This window comes from Dromiciops gliroides, chromosome 2 (genome assembly GCF_019393635.1).
Source record: "Dromiciops gliroides isolate mDroGli1 chromosome 2, mDroGli1.pri, whole genome shotgun sequence".
NCBI classification, from domain to species: domain Eukaryota; kingdom Metazoa; phylum Chordata; class Mammalia; order Microbiotheria; family Microbiotheriidae; genus Dromiciops; species Dromiciops gliroides.
The window spans coordinates 677956312-677976460 of record NC_057862.1 but is presented as its reverse complement, the minus strand read 5'-3'; the positions used below and the strand labels follow the sequence as shown (position 1 = coordinate 677976460).

At 43.9% G+C, this 20149-nt stretch overlaps 1 protein-coding gene across 7 annotated transcripts in view; it reads left to right on the top strand.

The window, feature by feature from the left end:
- The window catches only part of EXOC6B (exocyst complex component 6B), a 606916-nt gene that overhangs the window by 308490 nt on the left and 278277 nt on the right, over positions 1–20149 (top strand). For all 7 annotated transcript variants that reach the window (XR_006354775.1, XM_043983601.1, XM_043983599.1 and 4 more), the window contains exons 9-15: positions 2685–2768; positions 2918–2964; positions 5513–5633; positions 9455–9526; positions 10300–10397; positions 12719–12824; positions 13242–13351. Coding sequence is in view for 6 of the 7 variants with exons in the window: in XM_043983601.1 (XP_043839536.1) it covers positions 2685–2768; positions 2918–2964; positions 5513–5633; positions 9455–9526; positions 10300–10397; positions 12719–12824; positions 13242–13351 (638 nt within the window). In the remaining variant the exon portion in view is untranslated. The remainder of the gene's footprint in view (positions 1–2684; positions 2769–2917; positions 2965–5512; positions 5634–9454; positions 9527–10299; positions 10398–12718; positions 12825–13241; positions 13352–20149) is intronic.

Sequence of the window (20149 nt, the reverse complement as noted above, 5' to 3'; positions counted from 1 at the left end):
TGTGGTATTCTTTTCATTACATCATATAATCATTATATATGAATCACATTGTATAAATCTTTCCTTGCTTCTCTGTATTCATCATACTTCCTATCTTGTATAGCACAGTAATAGCGTTTCCATGTATCAGAGTTTGTTTAAAAATTCCCAATCAATAGGAATTGACTTTGTTTCTAGTTCTTTGCTATCATAAAAAGTGCTGCTATAAATATTTGTGTTTTTATGAGGACTTCCTTCTTATCAATTACTTCTTAGTAATATGGAATCTCAGGGTCAAAAGGCATGGGCCTTTTAGTCACTTTGCATGATTCCAAATTCCTTTCCAAATAATAATACTGATTCACAGCCCTGCCAGTGATGCATTAGGGTTCTTGTCTTCCCACAACCTCCCCATCATTGACAGTTCCCATCTTTTGTTGTGTTTGCCGGTTGTGAGATAGACACCCCCCTGTATCCTTGGGCACTGTCAATCACCTTCTTATTCTGAATATGCCCTCTTCTCTAGGTCTTTGTGACATTATGCTCCCTTAGTTCTGCCTGTTTGACGGCTCCTTCTCAAGCCTCCTTCACTGGTTCTTCAACCATGTCATACTCATTAACTGTGGCTATCTCTCAAGGCTTTGCTTTGGCTAACTTTTCTTCTCCCTCTACACTGTGCCATTTTATTGTATTATCAGTCCCATCAGTTCCCCAAATGTGTGTGTATGTGTATATATGTAGGTGTGTGTATATATGTATATATGTGTGTATGTGTATATATGTGTGTATACACACATATACATAAATACACACATACACACACATATACATGTCACCCTAAAATCTCTTCTGACTACTAGTCTCACATTACAGCCTGATTGTCATCCTCAGATCTTCACTCATACTCACCCAGCATATCCAGTCATCTGGTCATTTCTGCCTTCTCATAACATTATCTCTCATACATTCTCAGACACCATCTTGGTGCAGACCATCATCACCTCACACCTGGAGTACTGTACTAGTCTTCTGGTTAGTACCTGCCTTGAGTCTCAACCTCTTCTCATCTGTCCTTCACTCAGCTGCCAAAGTGATTTCAAAGCAAAGATCTAAAAATGTTCTTCCTCCCCATTCCTCTAATTCAGTAAATTCCCAATAGCTCCTTACCACCTCTGAGATCAAATATACCTATGTGTGTGCGTGTTTATATGTATATATACATTTATTTATATGTTTATATATGTATATATATCTAGATGGATAGGTAGGTGGGTGGGTGGGTGGATGTATGGATGGGTGGATAGATAAAGGGTAGATGGATGGATAAATAGATGGATGGATGGATAGATGGATGGATAGATAGATGGAAAGATAGATAAATAGCTTTTAGAGCCCTTCACAACCATGTCCCCCTTTCCTACCTCTTGTTTTCTTCCTTCTTCTCCATGTCCTGTATGTGTCAGCTTCATTGACACGCTTGCTCTCCTGCACACACAACACTGCATCTTCTCTCTCCAGGCTTCTGTACTGGCTGTCCCTCATGCCTAGAATGTTCTCCACCTCCCTTTTGTGTCCTGCCTTTCTTTAGGACTCTGCTCAGATCCCATCTTCTGCATGAGGCCTTTTTCATTCCCCAAATACTCGAGGCTCCCTCCTGAGAGGGCCTTCCATCGGCACTGTTCTGCCTTGTTTGCACACAGTTGTTTACCTGATGTCTCCCCTATTAGACCGTGAGCTCCTTGAGGGTAGTGCCTGGTAATTGCCTTTCTTTGTGTGCCCAGGGCTTGGTTTGATGCTTGGCACACGGTGAGTGCTTAATCAGTGCTTGTAGACTGATTTCTGAGGGCTTTGGTCATTAAGTATCCAGGTCATGTGTCCATTCCCTTCACCAGGCTGGCTCAGTGATGAGCATTGTGGCCGAGTCGCACATGTCCACCTATTGTTAGTTCCCTTTCTTGCCTTCAAACATCATCATCATGGTGCCTTTGCTTGGTTGAACATAAGTTGTCCTTTGAGCCCATTAGAAAACTGGCTGGGAGGGGCAGCTAGGTGGCGCAGTGGATTGAGCACCGGCCCTGGAGTCAGGAGGACCTGAGTTCAAATCCGGCCTCAGACACTTGACACTTACTAGCTGTGTGATCCTGGGCAAGTCACTTAACCCCCATTGCCCCACCAAAAAAGAAAACTGGCTGGTCAAAAGAAGAGGCTGCTCCTGCAGTTTCCATTCTTTCCTCTTGCAAGATTGCTTCTTATTTGTCTTAGGCAGACTTTATGGGTCTTAGAATTGTGAGAGGGCAGAGATGGGGGCTGGTGGCCTAGGTGTTTAGAGAGGGCTAAGTGGAGGAGGCAGGTCTAGATCTGGGCTCGAAAGGAATTGAGCTGCAGGAGGAATGGACCAAGAAGAGCTTGAAAAAGGCAAAATTAGAAGATATATGTTACATGTGGAGGGCTCTAAATCCTGGCCATGAAAGAACTTCATTTTGGGGAGTAGTGCAGGAAAAGATTATAAAAGCGAGGCAAATCTGCATTAGGCTTAGGAAAACCTTTCATTCCTTTTTTTTCTTAACCTATATAATAACAACCCAGATCTTCCCTCTCTCAGTGAGGAAAGTGAGGGAAAGAGACCGAAAGAGTGCGTCTGCTCTCTCCCCACCCGGAGGTCACAGGGCTGGACTAATACTCAGATTCTCTTGTCTTTTTTTTAGGGTGCTCGGGAAACCTTTGAAAACTACTACAGGAAACAGAGGCGGAAACAGGCCCGGCTGGTGCTCCAACCCCCATCCAACATGGTAGGCCTCCTGCGCCCACTTTCTTCAAGCCTGCTGCCTTCTCGGAGATTTCAGCCTGATCTCAAGAGGGCTGCGTGGGGGCGGCTACTGGTGTACTGAGCCTTTTGTGTTTTCATCTCAAAACTTATTTGTTTTTTGCTTTGTTGCAGCATGAAACTTTAGATGGCTACAGGAAGTATTTTAATCAAATCGTAGGGTAGGTGTTCTTTTTATATTTATATTCTTTTCATATAAGCAGATGTTTGGGATGTGTGTAAAACGGATGATGTATTTCCTCCAAAAAGAACTGATGTGTATACACATGTACACATAGTATATAGGTATGACATACATGATATATACATGGAGATTTACATATATATACATATACATATGTATATGTAAACACAAAACCCTTGAGTTGACAAGACACAATTTTAGTTTCCCTAGGGGTTCTGGAGAGAGGCCAGTTGGCTGTGCCTCTCTCAGAATTCTTACTGTGATGTGTATTTTGGGGGAGATGCTGAACTTTGACCTAACCTCCTTTGTTAATTGCTCTCTTCAAGGAAGTAGAACAGAATGTTATGTGTATCCATGTGTGCTCTGAATTACAGTTGTAGACTTTTTTCAGAATCAAAGAAAGTGACATAGATAGGTGAGAGAGATTTTTGTTTGGTGTGATGGTCTTCTCTTGAGATTCCTTTCAGCATGGAAGACAAAGGAGGGTGCTAGCCACTGTTGTAACAGGAATGTGAGAAGACAGCAGATATGGTAAAAAGAAACATGACGAAAAGTAAAGGCTGATGTCAAGAAAAAAGTTACTGGACAGTGAAATAATTTTGCAGAGAGATAGGGGAAATAATTGGTAGAGTCATCTTGACTGTTGAGAGGAGCCAACTTAAAATGAAGGAACTTAGGAAACTTTTAACCATAATGAATTGTTTGGTGACCCTTTGTTCCTGTTCTTGTTTAGTCATGTCGGACTCTCTGTGACCCCGTTTGGAGTTTTCTTGGCAGATATACTTCAGTGTTCTGCCATTTTCTTCTCCAGTTCATTTTACAAATGAGGAAACTGAGGCAAACAGTGTTAAGTGACTAGCCCAGTGTCACATAGCTAATAAGTATCTGAGGCTGGATTTGAACTCAGGAAGATGAATCTCCCTGACCTCAGACCCAGTGCTGGGTGTACTGTGGTACTACCTTTGTGACCGCTAACAACCACTCAGTGTTTCTGAGTTCCAGCCCAGGGGATAATGGGCATGTGTTCCCACGGCCATGAAACATGCATGTTTCCTTCCATAAGAAGGTGACGTACCCGTCTGCTTTGTCCTTGTTAGAGCCCATCGGGGACAGTGTGTTCATCTCAGGTCTCACATTGTAGGGAGGACATGGGTCCTTCCCATGGAGCACATTCAGAGGAGGACGGCTAGGCTGCTTGAGAACCGGATGCCCCCAAGTTCGAACCTTCTGAGGATGCACTGATAGATCTTGGGGCATTTGACCTCGAACAGATTTTCTGTAATGGAGTCATTGTGTCCAGTAGCTTCAGGCCCTCCAAGGAACATTCCATGGAAGAGGGGTTAGTTAGGCTTATTCTTCTTAGTTCCAAGAACAAGGGCTGGAGATTTCTAATGAGTCCATTGGAGCTCGCTGTCAGCACCACTTTCCTCTGCACACTCACCTACGACCTTTGCTCATTTCCCAGTCCTTCTGTAGGGAATTCCCATAAGGAAGGTCTCTTCTCAATTCATGCTGGATTCCCAGGATTAAGCAGTGATAAAATACATTGAAATGTGGTTACCTCTTGTCAAACAGATCCTCCCATATTTTTACCTTTGGGTCAAATGAGTTAAAACAAGAAGCAAGATGCATTAGGGGGACTGTTAATTCATTTAAGAATTATTATGGCTGTGTGTACATTGCAGTTTAAACTCCAGTTCATTGGTAGATAAAATAAATTAGTTATTTTGTGGGATCTTTTTTGGTTAAATATTTTGTCATCATTTTAATTAAAAAGTTAATTTCTAGAGGGCAGCTAGGTGGTACAGTGGATAAAGCACCAGCCCTGGATTCAGAAGGACCTAAGTTCAAATCTGGCCTCAGACACTTGACATTTATTGGTTGTGTGACCCTGGGCAAGTCACTTAACCCTCATTCCCCCCCCCCCAGTTAATTTTTGAGGGAAGTGATTTTATTTCCTATCTTCATTCTTTAATTTTAATTTTAATTTTTTTTAGTGTGGGGCAATGAAGGTTAAGTGACTTGCCCAGGGTCACACAGCCAGTAAGTGTCAAGTGTCTGAGGCTGGATTTGAACTCAGGTCCTCCTGAATCTAGGGCTGGTGCTTTATCCACTGTGCCACTAGCTGCCCCCCATTCTTTAATTTTTAAAATCTGTTATGCTGTTTCAAAGTGTCCCCATCCCAAATCCCACAAGAATGGTTTTATTACTTTGAGGATCTGATGCATACTTGTGCATCACAATTGGACATTTACACATCCATAGTCTCTCCCTTCAATTGCTGCATATAACATTTAATGGCAATATAACTTTAGTCTCTTCAACAACTGTGGAAACATTTCCACTAGTGAGAGGCCTAGGATCTATGGCATGAGGCCAAGCCGTTTTCTTCAAGAAGAAATTGGCCTTTAACTTTGCTAGAAGATGCTAATTTTGTCTTTGGCACATGATGTTTGTCCAACCCTGTGGATAATGTCCAGGCTCTGTCACTTCTGACAGCTGTGCTCGCCTTTCCTCTCTCCCAGGTTTTTTGTGGTTGAAGATCACATTTTACATACGACTCAGGGCTTAGTGAATAGAGCCTACATCGATGAACTATGGGAAATGGCCTTGTCCAAAACCATCGCCGCACTTCGAACACACTCGGTAAGTGAGTAGTAGCCTCTGAGGGGTCTGCTCTTACTTTCACTGTCCCCCTGAGAAGGCCTTTCTTGTGATTTTGCTTGAAGTCCAGTGCATGAGGACATGTTGGGTACTATGCGCACTGGGTGCTATCTGCCTTGAAGTGTTATTCTCTTCTGCTGCCTTGATGGCCACATTCTCCAATATTGAGCTCTCCTTTGGCTTAAAAGTCCAAGCTGATGATTCCATGTTTTGTTCCCACTTTCATTTCAAGCTGGGTTGACTCTTCAAGACATGCCAGTAGAGGGAGCTTGACCATTCTCAATCAATTTGGCAAGTCCTGAATATGTTTGCTATCGAATTATAGAATTAAGGCATTTCAGATTTGGAAGGGACAATATGTATCATTAAGTGAAGGATACTCATTTGAGAAGGAGCTGGGAAAATGTCAAGAGGGAAAACAAGCAAACAAATTCGAGTTCTTTGTTCTAGTCTTTTTATACAGCATGCAATTGGTGAGGGGAGGACCAGATGTCTTTTGGACAGACTCTGTTGCACCTTGAGTTCTGACGTCATGAGCTACAGGCGTGCTTAGGGAGCTCAGAAGGAACACAGCAGCTTTTCTTTTTTAAACAGTTGCTCTGATTTCATCAATTGAGTGGAATGGATGTCTGAAATATGTGGTGATGTCCCTGAAAGTTCTTTGTTCAGTTCATGTGAGCAGTTAGCTCTGTGTGCCCACTGAGTTGTCTTAGGTGTTACTCTCACAGCCAATCTGAATAACAGTGAATGTGCCTTGAGGCTGAATTCCAGCCCTATCTGCGGAGATGATCCCTGTTTTTAAAAAAAAAAGGAGGAGTGAGCTATGGTCAGGTCACTAGAGCACCTTCTCTCTAGCCTCCAGTCTGTATTTGAGGGCTATGACTAAGCCAAGACTCTGTATGTCAGAGGGGCAGCAAACCTGTCCCAGCAGCTTTGGCCACCACCCCATGCACAGTTTCTGAAGATGAGCGGTAGAGGAGCCCCAGCCAGATGGGCTGCTGATACAGCTTGGGGCTTTAGCGGACTGCCATGCCCCCTTGATTGGAGCCTGTGCATTGCCTCCTGGGTGCTGAATTAGCAAAAGGAGGAGAGGAAGCTTAGGGAATGATAAACCTGCAGAGTTGCAAGAGTCTTCAGCAGAATCCAGTCCCCCCTGTTCATTTTGCACATGAACCAGCTCAGTTTCCCAGAGCAACCGACTGACCTCAGATTTCACAGCCAGCCTGTGCCAGAGCCTGCCTCAGAGCCCGTTCCCTGGCCTCCTGGCCAGTCGTCTTTCCGCTCATCCTAGAAGCTGATTGTCTTCACATCTTCCTGGGGTCAGCACTTGTCCTAGGAGAGACGTAGGCATCCTCAGTCCCAGTGTGTCTGGTGGAGCCTTGGGCCATTCTCTCTGTAAGCAGCCAGACCGTGCCTCCACAGCTGGCACGTGTTCCTGCACTGCCCACGTGGGCTGGGAATGGGAGAAACTCCTGGGTTGATTCTGAGGGTAGGTCCAGATCAGGAAGGAAGCTCTCCAGAACTGTTGGGAAATGGCGGGAGCTTGTCTTTTTCTCTCAAAGTAATGCTCTGGAGGAGCTGCCTAACTTCCCTGGGCCTCCAACTCCTCCATGATAAATGGATCCATATGGGGCACTGCCCAGCGGGGTTGGCTATTATCAACCCTTCCCTCCCCCATCGTGCCCAGAGGGAGGAGCCCTGGGAATACGTCCTTTTCGATCCTCTGTTTCTAGGAAGGACTTAGAATTGGGCATGATCAGGGTTCCAGGGAAGGAGCGTCTCCAATCCCTCCTAAGGATAAAACTGAGAGAAATGCTGTATGATGAGAGCACTCACTGTGTCTGAAAGACTCAGACACTCCCAAGTCTACAGTCTCACAAATAAAGATTGTTCCAGATACGCACAGGGCCCTTGTGAGGCTTCTTCAAACGTGACTGCCGTTGGTCAGCAGCTGCCAGAGCTTACAGTGCAAGGAGAGGGGCCTTGTCCTTTTCGACCCTTTTCAGGTGGCTTAAGGAAGTAATGTTGGAAATCAGGGCTTTTCTACCACTAAACATCCCCTCTGGCTCTTCTGAGTCTCAGTCCTGTGACTGGAAAGGGACTTGCAAAAACGAGATTGTTCTTGTGGCCTCCAGGGCCCTGCAGGGAATGTCCCATCTCCCCAGGCTCCCAGCTCTTCCATTTCAAGGGGAACTGAGATCACAACAAATAAAGCGCTGTTCTCTAGAGAGGAGCAGGTCCGGGTGAGTGGGTGAATGACTCTGCATTTCTGGGGAGAGCTGTGTTCCCCTAAGAGACTTGCTTTTCCCATTGAGTAACTTTCCTTCCTCTAAAGGGAGGTGTCCTCAGGTGTTCTCTTCTCTGAGAGATCTCAAAGCTCAATTGCTCTCTGTAGGAAGGGAAGAAGTTTCCAAAGCCCCAGGGCAGCTCCCGACTCCCTTAGAGTTCTGTGTTGGACATGGAACAGACTTTTCTCATCAAGAACAAGGAGGTGGAATTTGAGCTGGGAGGTTAAGCAGCCTCTCCTTCAGTCCAACATGCCCTTAGCCAGGCTGTCCATTCTTGATAACTGCCCCTTGTCAGGAAATGCAGAGTCATTCCCTCGCTTCCTCAGCAGCTCCGTGAGTCCCTGTGGTTGGCTCTGGGCTGCAAGGAGCTCCTCTGCAGCTTTCTGGCACATCTTGGGGCCTTCCGGGCATGTTCTTGGGTTTCTCTTGCCTCTCTCTCCAGGCGCACACCTGGAGAATTGCCCTCAAAGGATGGGCCCTGACCGAAGTCTTCCTTCGCACAAGGGTTGGGTGCTCTGCGGCAAATCTGACTCTTGCCTGAGGGATTCTGAACTGCCTGGCTCCGCACATGGGGGGCCAAGGGTGACGATGCCACCGGTGATGATTGTATTGGGCAGCTGCAGTGCCTCCCTGTGTCCAGATAGTCCATGGGCACCACTGGCATCTTAGTGCAGAAGTTTATCCAAATTCATTCAGAATTTAGATAATTTTATAGTTCTCCATGTGTCTCTTTAAAGTGAAACTTAGAATCAAGACCCTTGTGTTTGAAGCACAGCTCTTAAGACTTACTCGATGTGTAGTCACGAAGAAGTCCCTGGACATTTCTGAGTCTCTGTTTCCTTCTCTGTTCAAATGGCCCATCATACTTCATACTGCCTACTTCAGAAGGATTTTGTTAAGAAGGGGATAAGGGGGCAGCTAGGTGGCGCAGTGGATAAAGCACCGGCCCTGAATTCAGGAGGACCTGAGTTCAAATCTGGCCTCAGACACTTAACACTTACTAGCTGTGTGACCCTGGGCAAGTCACTTAACCCCCATTGCCCCACCAAAAAAAAAAGGGGGGGGGGATAAGAAGGGATGGAACCTGTACTTTCAGTGGTACAGGGAACTCCAGGGCAAGGAAGGTGGGAATGTGCCTTCTCCGCATCATAAGGCACTGACTGGTTCCTAGAAGGTGTCAAAGGAAACACTCCACTGCTTTCTCTTTGTGAATGAGAACATTTGCAAAACTCCAAGTGCTATAGAATTTGAGTTGTTCGTATTATTATTTCTTCTGATTGAGCAGTGAGTGGTGGTTTCATTTAGAAACACTGCATGCGGTTTCTTTTTCTGGATCTTGGTGGGTTGTGCTCTCTGTTGGCAGAACCCCCTCCCTCTGTGGAAGGAGAAGCTGTAGGAGTCTGCCTGGGGCAGAGCAGGCATGAGTGACCCCCGAGGAAAGACTAAGGATCAATGCCATCTCGTTGATTGTTGACATTTTTGTTCTTCCCTTATTTTCTTGGTTGTGTCCTGTAGTCTTACTGCTCTGACCCAGACCTGGTATTAGATTTGAAGAACCTCATCGTCCTTTTTGCTGACACCCTTCAGGTATGTGACTTCCATTCAGTTCCCTTCACCTCAGCTCCTGAGCTGTTCTCCATCTACATAAATTTGGGGAAACGCCTCGTTTTTGTTTTTGTTAGTTTTTTCCCATGTGGCTCCCCTCCCCCACTGGGTTGTTCTTACCTTCATAGTGTTCCATGCCCCCTCGGCCCTTTCCCAGCCTACTTTTAGTTTAGAGGGCTGAGTACATTCCCCCTTCCAAAGTGCAGGAAGTGAGAATCCAGGCACCAGCCAAGGGTGCCTTTCGAGTTCCTTGGCCTCTCCCTTCTGGAGAAGTCCTGACTTCTAGGAATCATGCTTTAAGAGAGCCAGAGTGGTATGTGGTGGGGAGGGGGCATGGGTTCCCCGCTTCCTTTTGGCTTTCATTAAGGAGTGGGGAGAGGGGCTGCTCTTGTGTAGAGGGAAGTGGGAGTGGGCAAGGCTCAAGTGTCAGTCCACGGGATATTGAAGGTGATCTTAATATTAAGGATGGTTTTAACTTTCCATAGTTAAAGGTTTCAAACCATATGAGCCCTAGACTGGCTGCCTCTGGGGTAGGAATGGCAGGCCCACCCAATTAAACCACATTTGAATTGGTAAATCATGTAGCCCAGTGCCTGGGGACCCTGACAGCACCTCCCACCTTGGCGCTGGGGAGGGCCTTGTGAGGTGATGCTCTTATGGATAGCTCCTTTCCTCCCTGCCCCTTCTCTGTTCTCCTCCTTGGTCAAGTGACAAATAGTTAGACAAAATGAAGCTGAATTGTTCCTCTCTTCCAGGTGTACGGTTTCCCGGTAAACCAGCTTTTTGACATGCTGCTCGACATTAGAGACCAGTACAGTGACACCCTGCTGAAGAAATGGGCAGGTGTTTTCAGGTGAGAAGTTATGCTTCAACTTGGTCTTCAAGAACCTGGCAGGTCCCGCATGTGGTTGCTCCTTCCCCCAGGGCTGCTCGTGAGGTCATTTCGTGCATTGCTACAGATGAAAGACTTGTCAGCCCGCAGCCGCCCTTGTGGTGATGAGCCTGCGATGGTGGATGGGCCCTGCTGGAACTGGACCCAAACCTTAGCCACGAGCAGCAGAGGCTTCATGGCTTGTCGTTGTGCCCGTCACAGATTCTTGAGTTCGCCGGCAGCTTTCTTGTGTGAGACCTCAGAGAAGTGGGGCCTGTGTTAGAATCTGGGATCCACCTTGCTCCTGTCACCAAGTCCCCAGGATAGCCCTGAGAGCATCGCCTTCCGACTGTGTTCTGGTGCCCCCAAACATATTCAGTTGTTGACAACTGTCTGAGCAAAATAGATCCTTGTACCTACTCTGGTTAAGTTGTGGCCTTGGGCAGTTCCTGGCACGGAGGAGGAGCTTACTGAGTATTGACTGGTTGGTCATGTCCATGGGGTCCCTTAGAGAGTGACCCCAAGGTGAGACCAGGGCCTTCTGCCAGGAAGTGTCTCGCCTCGGCCCTGAGAGTGGGCACAGGATCTGAGGGATTCAGATGCTACATTCCACCCTCCTTCTCCAGGAGAAGGAATGGGCTCAGCCTGATCTCAATTAGTCCACGATCAAACAGGGCAGGGGAGGGGTGCCATAGTGGGCAGAGCTCTGAGCCTGGAGTCAGGAAGGCTCCTCTGCCACGGACACTCACTAGCCGGGTGACCCTGGGCAAGTCACTTCACCCTGTTTGCCTCAGTTTCCTCATCTGTAAAATGAGCTGGAGAAGGGAAGGGAAAACCGCTCCGTTGTCTCTGCCAAGAAAAGCCCAAATAAGGTCACAAAGAGCTGGGCGCGACCGAAACAATCCAACAACAACAACAATGAAGGTCACACAGGTAGCGAGGGAAAGAGAGGTAGGCTCGGAATTCAGTCTCTCCAGTTCCAAAGCCTTGTCCATAGTATTGCTCCTGAGGCCTGGGCTGCATGTACTTAGTGTATGAGAAAACCAGCTTTAGTTCCTTTCTCTGTTTTTCCTCACGATCTCTCCCTTCTCTCCCAAAAGAAGCAGGGCTCTTGGGGGAAGATGGGGGGTTAGCATCATAGCCGCCGTGCCCTCATGGTCCACTGATGGCCTACGAGTAGACAGGCTTTCCTTTAAACCCTTTGTGGAAACAGGCCTGCTCCTCTTGGGGTCCTCATTGGGTCTACAGAGTTTTCTTCTGGGCTCTGGAGGGGCAGTGAGATGAGGGGAGACAGTCTCTTTCCTCCCAGTGTGGAAAGATGTGACCTCAGAGCCTCTGGCCCCACAGCAGAAAGCTCTCTTAGGGTCCACCAGGGGTAACTTCTGCGGGCCATCACTGACCGGCTCTGCGATTTCAGATCCTGTTTCTCCAGCCCCCTTCTGCTGTGATGGGTCATTCATTTAATGTAAGGCTGGCCAGTCAGGATCCATAGTATTCTCTGAGTATAATCTACATAGTGAAGATCATGATGACATATCATAATTGTTTCTACTTTAATCAGAGGGCCTGTGTTTTGGGAAAGGCCTTTGCCACAGAAAACTCAGAACCACATGAGGGGAGACATGACCCTTGCCCTCAGGTCACTTCTGGACGGATGGCTTCGAGCTCCTTCCCTCTGGGGAGCTCCTGGCCTAGCTGGTTAGGCAGAAGCTGTAGGAAGCAGCCTTCAGATGACCTCGAGGGCACCAGACAAAGAGATCTCATCAATGCTGGCCAATCTCTACCCTGCAGGATCTGCTTTGCCCTCTTCAGAGCCCATGTTTGTCTAGTTTTCACATTCTTGAGATTCTCCTCCTGATAGAGACAGCGACTGAACCACCCCAGGAGATCTCAGTCACCTTTTGGAGTCAAAAAAGTGTGGAAGCCGTGCTGAGAGCTGGGGGACACACACAGGGATGGCATCCTGCCTGCCACCTGTGGCCTGGCTTAGCCCGCTTGGCATTTTGAAAGGGCTGAGATGAGGAGGGTAAACCCCTATATGCAGGCTTAGAGGAAGGCACGGGTCTGAGGGGCAAGTCAGCAAGCTGTTTGGCCATGGTCTCTTCTAGCTGAGAGACAGATCTGCCGAGATCCCATTGATTTGGTGGCGGTGGATTTTTTAAAACTCCTCTCCTCCGGCTCTTTACATGGAAATTCCTTTTGGGTCTTTGTTGGAGAACCCAGGGGCTCTCTGTCGCCCCTCTGACTATTGGCCCACGACCCCAACAGGTCTTGAGATAATTGACTCTTTTTTCTCTCTCTAGAAACATACTTGATTCAGACAACTATAGCCCCATCCCAGTGTCCAGCGAGGAACTCTATAAGAAGGTGGTTGGACAGTTCCCATTCCAAGACACGGAGCTGGAAAAGGTAAGGCGGGCTTCCCAGTCACAGGATCCTTGAGAATCTTTTCTTTCTGCTCTTCAGTTTCCTCAAAGTGACTCCTTCTACTTCCCCAGGTAGGGACTGGGCCTAGCCGCTGAGGCCTGTGCTTGAGGCTGGAGGAGGGGAGGGGTCCGCTGGAACCACTATCCTCTGGGACGTCTGGGTCCAGTGGTTTGGACTCTGGATATTGCTCGTGGCTTTCTTAGGCCCCCATTTCTAAAGGGCCACTTCATTCCAGCCCCAAGGAGGGAGATCTTGGGGAGAGATTATCTCCACAGTAGAAATGAGCTGCTCGCTCGCCCTAAATTGCGGCGCCCATTTCCTTTGGTTTGTAGCTTGTTTGTGAAGGTCTTTAATGTCTGCTGGCTTGTGACTCGGTGTCTTTATTTCCTCCATTTACAGCAGCCGTTTCCAAAGAAGTTTCCTTTCTCTGAATTTGTGCCTAAGGTTTACAATCAAATTAAAGAATTTATCTACGCCTGTCTTAAGTTCTCAGAAGATCTCCATCTGAGGTATAGTATGAGACAACGCAAACACAGCCAGTGCCAGGGCCTTGCACTCTCCAGACAAAGACCTTCTGAACAATCTGCGATGTTCTCTCTGGCCCCCGCCCAGCGGGCCTTTGCCTTATTCACCATGTCCAGGGGAACGAAAAGTAGAGGAGTCTTTGGAGCCTCCCCCCCCCCCCCCCCCCAGTTTTATTCCTTTGACCAGACGGGCTCTGGGCCTCGTCTTCCCCTAGTGCAGGCGGATAGTCAGGACGTGCCACAAGCTGCACAGCTTTGCCTCCAGGGTCCAGCTTCTCCTTCCTGTGCGTGGTTACTTTGGAAGGCCGGCTGATCCAAGGCCAGGAGCTGGTGGATTGTCTCACAGGGATCAGGGAAAATGCTTAGGTTGATGTTTCTTCTTTCCCACAAAGTGCCTTGTAGGAAGATTGGAGGTGGCTGCTCAAAGAGAATATTCATGTGTTTCATTTCTCTTCAGAGAGAATATTAGCCTTTCACTACTATTAAAAGCAGAAAATGAGTCTTGAGGAGTTTATGGTTCCTTATTCTGACTTTGCAGACTTTTGTTTGAGTCCCCAAAAGTAGTGTTTTTCAATTTTATTCACCTCAAAAATATTTGTGCATTGTACACATGAGTAGTCTTCTCAGATGGTCTAGCAGACCAGTGTGTGTGTGTGTGTGTGTGTGTGTGTGTGTGTGTGTGTGTGTGTGTGTGTGTGTGTGTGTAGGGCAATGAGGGTTAAGTGACTTGCCCAGGGTCACATAGCTAGTAAGTGTCAAGTGTCTGAGGCCGGATTTGAACTCAGGTCCTCCTGAGCACCTGCAGGGCCACTGCTTTATCCACTGCACCACCTAGCTCCCCCTGGACCATCTTTTAATGATATCAAGATAAGAGTGGATGGAGGAGATAGATGATCCCTGTAGCATAAGAAAGGACCGTGCCTAGAGCAGCCAAGCCTAAAGCAGAGAAAGTTGGCTACTATATAATCCTAGCTCCATTTTCTTCCCACCTTCATCCTTGACTGGCAACACATGGGTTGGGTTTTTCACAAGACGTATACACGACACTCAGTGGTAATTTGGTAGAATTTGTTGTTTGAAAAGAGATTGAACTTAATTTTTCCTTTCTTCTCCTGATTCCACCATTTGGAAACAAAAAACGTCTTAGCATTTAAATAAAACAAATCCCATAAGTCGTCTATTGAGTCAAGTCTTTCTCAGTTTTGCCTTCCGAGTTAGGATGAAAGGTGGCTTTGGGAAGCCAACTTGCTCTCTGACCTTCCTGTGAAATGTTGCCAGGCTCATAGAGATGTCAAATATCCCTGACTCCTGGAGTGGAGATGCTCCCTGGGGATTACATATCAGAACTTCAGTTCTTTTTACCGTGACCAGGATGATGGCTTTTGTCATTGAATGGTCTCTTATGTCCATGGATGAATGTTATTAAAATTCTATGAATGTGGCCCTGCTTTGGGGCAGGGAAGTAAAAGGGTGAGCGTGGGCAAAGCCAGCTAGAAGCATATGAAGCATTTGCCTGAAAACCCTAGCTGACACCCTCTGCATTTCACACTGACAGTTTGAATGAGGTTTTTATTAAGAAGTTTGCTTGCTAAGCTGACAGCAAGATTCCAACCGCCCTCCCCAACTTCTTTCTTTCTTTTCTTCTTTTTTGGGGGGAGGAGAGTTGTCATTTACCTTACACCCTGGAGTGACTGGGGTCATTCTGTCAATCACAGCTGACTTTGAGGTCACAGCTACTGTTATGAGGTATGAGACATTAGCTGTCATGAACACAGACAGTTGTATTTTTTTTTAAGCACTTGGCTAGCTTTTTCCTCTCAGGAAAAGTAGGCCCTATAGGCAGAAAATCAGAGTAGGTAGAGTTTTAAATGTGTGTTTCGTTTTGTTTTTCGGGGGGGGGAGCAGAAGGTATTGTTTTGAATCAAATTTTCATTTTTGTCAAACAAAAAAAGGTGGGGAGAAATCATCTCCTTTACATTGGCCAGAATTCATTGAAAGGTATTAATAACATTTAGAGGAGACTGTACTAATAACATGTTTTCTGAGGACATAGGTCTCCTTTTGAATGAAAGTTCATGTAAAAAACAACAGGGAAGTGATGTCTTTAGGGGAAAAGAGTTTTCTGGCAGCCATGGTTGACTTGGTGGGGTTTTTTAAAATTTTAGTTTGGGAAAATAAGGAGTACATATTGTCTAAAGAATGAAGTGAGTGAAGGAGGAGAGGAGAAAAGTTAATCAGCCCTGTCCCACTGCCCAGGCTTTAGCTGGCATGGACAGTGAAAATAAACCCTTTTCTGAGAGGGGAAACTATGCTTCCCATTAGTGAAGGTTCTGCAAGGGAGATCGGTAAAAATCATATCGTTCAGTGAATTATGTAATTGCTTTGTCCCTGTGCTCTAACCCCTTCTTCTGTCTTGGGGTAAGGCATTCTGGTAAATCAATCTCCAAAATGGAAAAGCCCATGGAATGCATGTAGCCAGCTTCAAGTGATTCCTAGGCAGCACTGCTCATTTAGCAGCCCTTTGTCTGGTTATAGAAGTCATATTTTTCTCTATGGTATTGTAAGTGATTGATACTTGTTGTGCCATGCCCATCAGGCAGTATTGTGAGGACCTGATCTCATTCTGTAATGGGATTTTTCATTTCCCTCTTGGCCAAAAAACTTCTTATGACTTGTTTGTAATATTTTGGTAAAAAGTGATACTTTAAATGCTGTTACCACAAGACAGTCAGTATTGACAAAGAGCTTATTGTGCGTTAAGTAGAGTGAAAACACATTGGAATCTCAGAGCCCAAATCCAGAACTTCCAGATTAAAAAAAAAAAAAAAGTACCACAAATCCTAGAGAGAAATAGTTCAAGTACCAAGGAACCTGCATCAGCATCACATAACTTCTGTAAAGAGAACATCTGATAAAATCTGAAACTTACAACCAAGTATAATTTACCTGGTAAGGATGAGTGTAATCCTACTGGGGGGATAAATGGGTTTTGAATAGAATAGAGTACTTTTGGAAATTCTTAATGAAAAGACTTGAGCTGGAACTTTGAAAGGCAAACTCAAACAATAAGAGAAACCTAGAAAGGTAAATATATTTGAACATGTGGAAGGAGCTAAATAATGGTGAACTACTTACATTCTAAGAGAGGGGGAAAAAAGAGAATTGCCGCTTCATGACTTCACAGAGGGAGATGAGAAAGACAGACATAGGACCTGGGTGTAGTTTTATTCTATTTTGTTGGTTTAAAAAAAAAAAGAGGGCAATTTAGACCTATAAGAGGCGAAGCATGAGAAAGAAGGGGATGGAGCTTACCTTTTCTCATTTTGGGGTTGCATAGAAGATTATTTAAATCAGAAAGTGGAGTGTCAGGGATGGGCATTTCATTAAGCACACTTTTATTTGAAATTTATGAATGAGAGACAAACATATACATACATATAGATTTTGGTGTGGAATTACCTTAAACTCAACAGAGGAACAGAAAACAAGGTTGTAGGTGTTTAAGAAGTAAGGTAGAACAGTATCAACAACATTGTATGTTGATCAACTGTGATAGACTTGACTCTTCTCAGCAATACAATGGTCCAAGATAGTTCCAAAGGACTCATGATGGAAAATGCTCTCCAAATCCAGAAAAAAAGAACTGTGGCATCTAGATGCAGATTGAACCATACTATTTCTACTTTTTTGGGTTTTTTTTTTGAGATTTTTCTCCTTTGTTCTGATTCTTTTTTTCACAGCACGACTAATGCAGAAATATGTTTAATGTGAATGTATATATATAACCTATATCAGATTGCTTGCTGTCTTGGGGAGGAGGGAGGGAGGGAGGGAGAAAAATTTGAAACTATAAATCTTATAAAAAATCAAACATTGAAAACTATCTCTACATGTAACTAGAAAATAATAAAATATTTTTATGATAAAAAAATAAATTTTTTTTAAAAAAAGAAGTAACGTAAAGTCAGGAGACATAAGCAAAACCGACTTCAACTTTAGGAAGGGTGGGCCATAAAATGGGGATTAAAAGGAAAGGAGTAAAATCCAGGGATTAGAGGAGCAGCAAAGGGGGACCAGACTGCTTTGATTATAGATTAACATCTTTGATCATCTCCCTTTTCTTTCTATGCCTTCCTCAGTATAAAACACTATCCAAAGTTTTTATACTCACTTTTCATTTTTAGTTAGCTACCAGTAAACAAATCATTCTGTGTATTTAAATGGCAAAGTTGAGAAACAGATAAAAATTATTATCTATCTATTAAATATTTAGAATTCATAAAAAGTTATCCCTTTCTTTATTTTGTTTATATAAAGGAAAGCAAAGATAAAGAGAGGAAAAAGTGTAAAAGGATATACTATGATACTTATATACTTATAAATGTGAACATGAATGGTATGAATGCTCTCATAAAATGAAAGAGGGCAGCAAACAGGGCTAAAAGACAAAATCCAACAATAAGTTGTTTATAAGAAATACTTAAAGATTCACACAAACAAAGACTTAACATGAGAGGGCATAGCAGAATTTATTATGCCTAGGACAAACTGAAAAAAAAAATCTCAACACCAGGTGTAGCAATCATCATAGAGCAAAAATAAACATAGAAATGGTTAAAAGAAATAGAGAAAACTCCATTATAGTTAGAAACATCTTGGTAAAATAATATCAACGCTATATATATATTTGCACCAAATGACATAGTATTTAAATTCTTGAAGGAAAGGTTATTCTAATTATAGGAAAATAGCAAAACTAAAATTATTGTTCTTTTTCATATCTAGAAAAATCGAATAAATAGATTGACAAGAAAGAAGTAAAGACTTGAATATAATTTTAGAATATACAGATGTGATAGATGTCTAGGAATTAATATGAAGGGAAAAAAACAGGACTAGATGGATTTACAATTGAATTCTATGAAACATTCAAAAACCAATTAATTCCATTGTTATACAAAATTGCATAAATTATGTGCAAAAAGAGTAAAAGAAAAAAACTTTAAAATTTTCTTGTATACAATAAATATGGTATTAATACCCAAGGCAGAGAAGTATAAATGAGAGATAGAAAACTATAGAATGCTTGCCTTAATCAACACCAAAACAAAAATATTGAATTAAATATTAGCTGAAACCTATAACATTTTAACAAGCTTATATATACTAACCAGGTTGATTTAAATTAGGAATGCAGGAGTGGTTTAATATTAGGAAAATATAAATATACTAAACCATATTGGTAGCAAAAACAAAAATCACATGATTATAAATAAAGAAAAAAAACTGCATCAAGTACAGCATTCATCTGTCTTTTTAAAAAAAGATTCAAAATCACAGGAATAAATGGACCTTTCCTTAGTATGGTAAATATCTCTTTAAACCAGAGCTTCTCTACCTGAGGTCTGTGAATTTAAAAAAAAATTAAATAACTGTATTTCAATATAATTGGCTTCTTTTTTTAATAAAAAGAACATTGTTCTGAGGAATACATAGAATTAACCAAAAAGGTCTAAATGGTGGATTTAGAGAAGTCTGGAAGGACTTTTACAAACTGATTTAGAGTAAGATGACCAGAGCCAGCAGAACTATATATATATATATATATATATGTGTGTGTATATATATGTGTGTGTGTGTGTGTGTGTGTGTGTGTGTGTGTGTGTGTGTGTGTGTGTATATATGCTTTAGAACTCTAATCAGGGCATTGATGATGAATCATGCTTCCCAACTCTTGACAGAGAAGTGAGGGACAGAATGAGACAAAAACCCAGTGTTTGGCTTTGTTTTGTTTGGCTATACATATTTGTTATGAGGAGCAGATTGTTTTTTAAAGTGAGAGAGCTGGGGAAGGGAAGTAGCAATAGTGATGCCAAAGACAGAAAGAAAAGAATGCCAGGGAATCATTTTAAAGCACACATAAGAGAGCCAAAGAAAGATCAGAAAGAAAGACTAGAGTGAAAGTACTGGAACTACTGTCTTAAATCCGTTATATGCTTAAAACAATATTTAACCTTTAATGAGCATTTTTCTTTCATTGTTTTTATGTATGAAAGTATTTGTCAAGTTAACAATGAGAAAAGAACTAAAATGGAATTTTTAACATTTGTATATTTGACAAGATAGAGGTAAGAAATTAAGGGAAATGTTTCATTTAGACTGGGAGGGCTACTTGACATTGGTATTGAAGAAGCCCTGGAGTCAGAGGGCAGCTAGATGGCGCAGTGGATAGAGCACCAGCCCTGGAGTCAGGAGGACCTGAGTTCAAATCCAGCCTCAGACACTTAACACTTACTAGCTGTGTGACCCTGGGCAAGTCACTTAACCCCAATTGCCTCACTAAAAAAGAAAAAAGAAAGAAAAAAAAAAGATTGAGAACAGAATTCTAACAGCCTGGCATTCCTATCTTTCCTCAAATTTCCTGTGAAGTCCTCTGCCGCCACCACCATCAAATCAGGAAGCCAAAAGGCCAGCGCTCTCTGCTCAGGCTCCCTTTCCTCCTTCCTGTCTCCTCCCAGACCATAGGAGACTCCTCAAGTTGATTGGCTGGTAGCCTTGATAGACAGCACCCATGAGCAAACGTCATTTCCTGACGCCAAGGAAAAGCCACAATGCCTCTGAGGCATTTTCCTTATGGTGGAGCTTTCCACAGCAAGTCTCCAGTAGGTGGCGTCATTCCAATCATTACAACAGTAAAGGTAGCAGAAGAGTCAGGTGATGATTATATTGTGCAGAAGAGCTGTCTATCACAGTTGATCATCACACAATGTTGCTGATATTGTG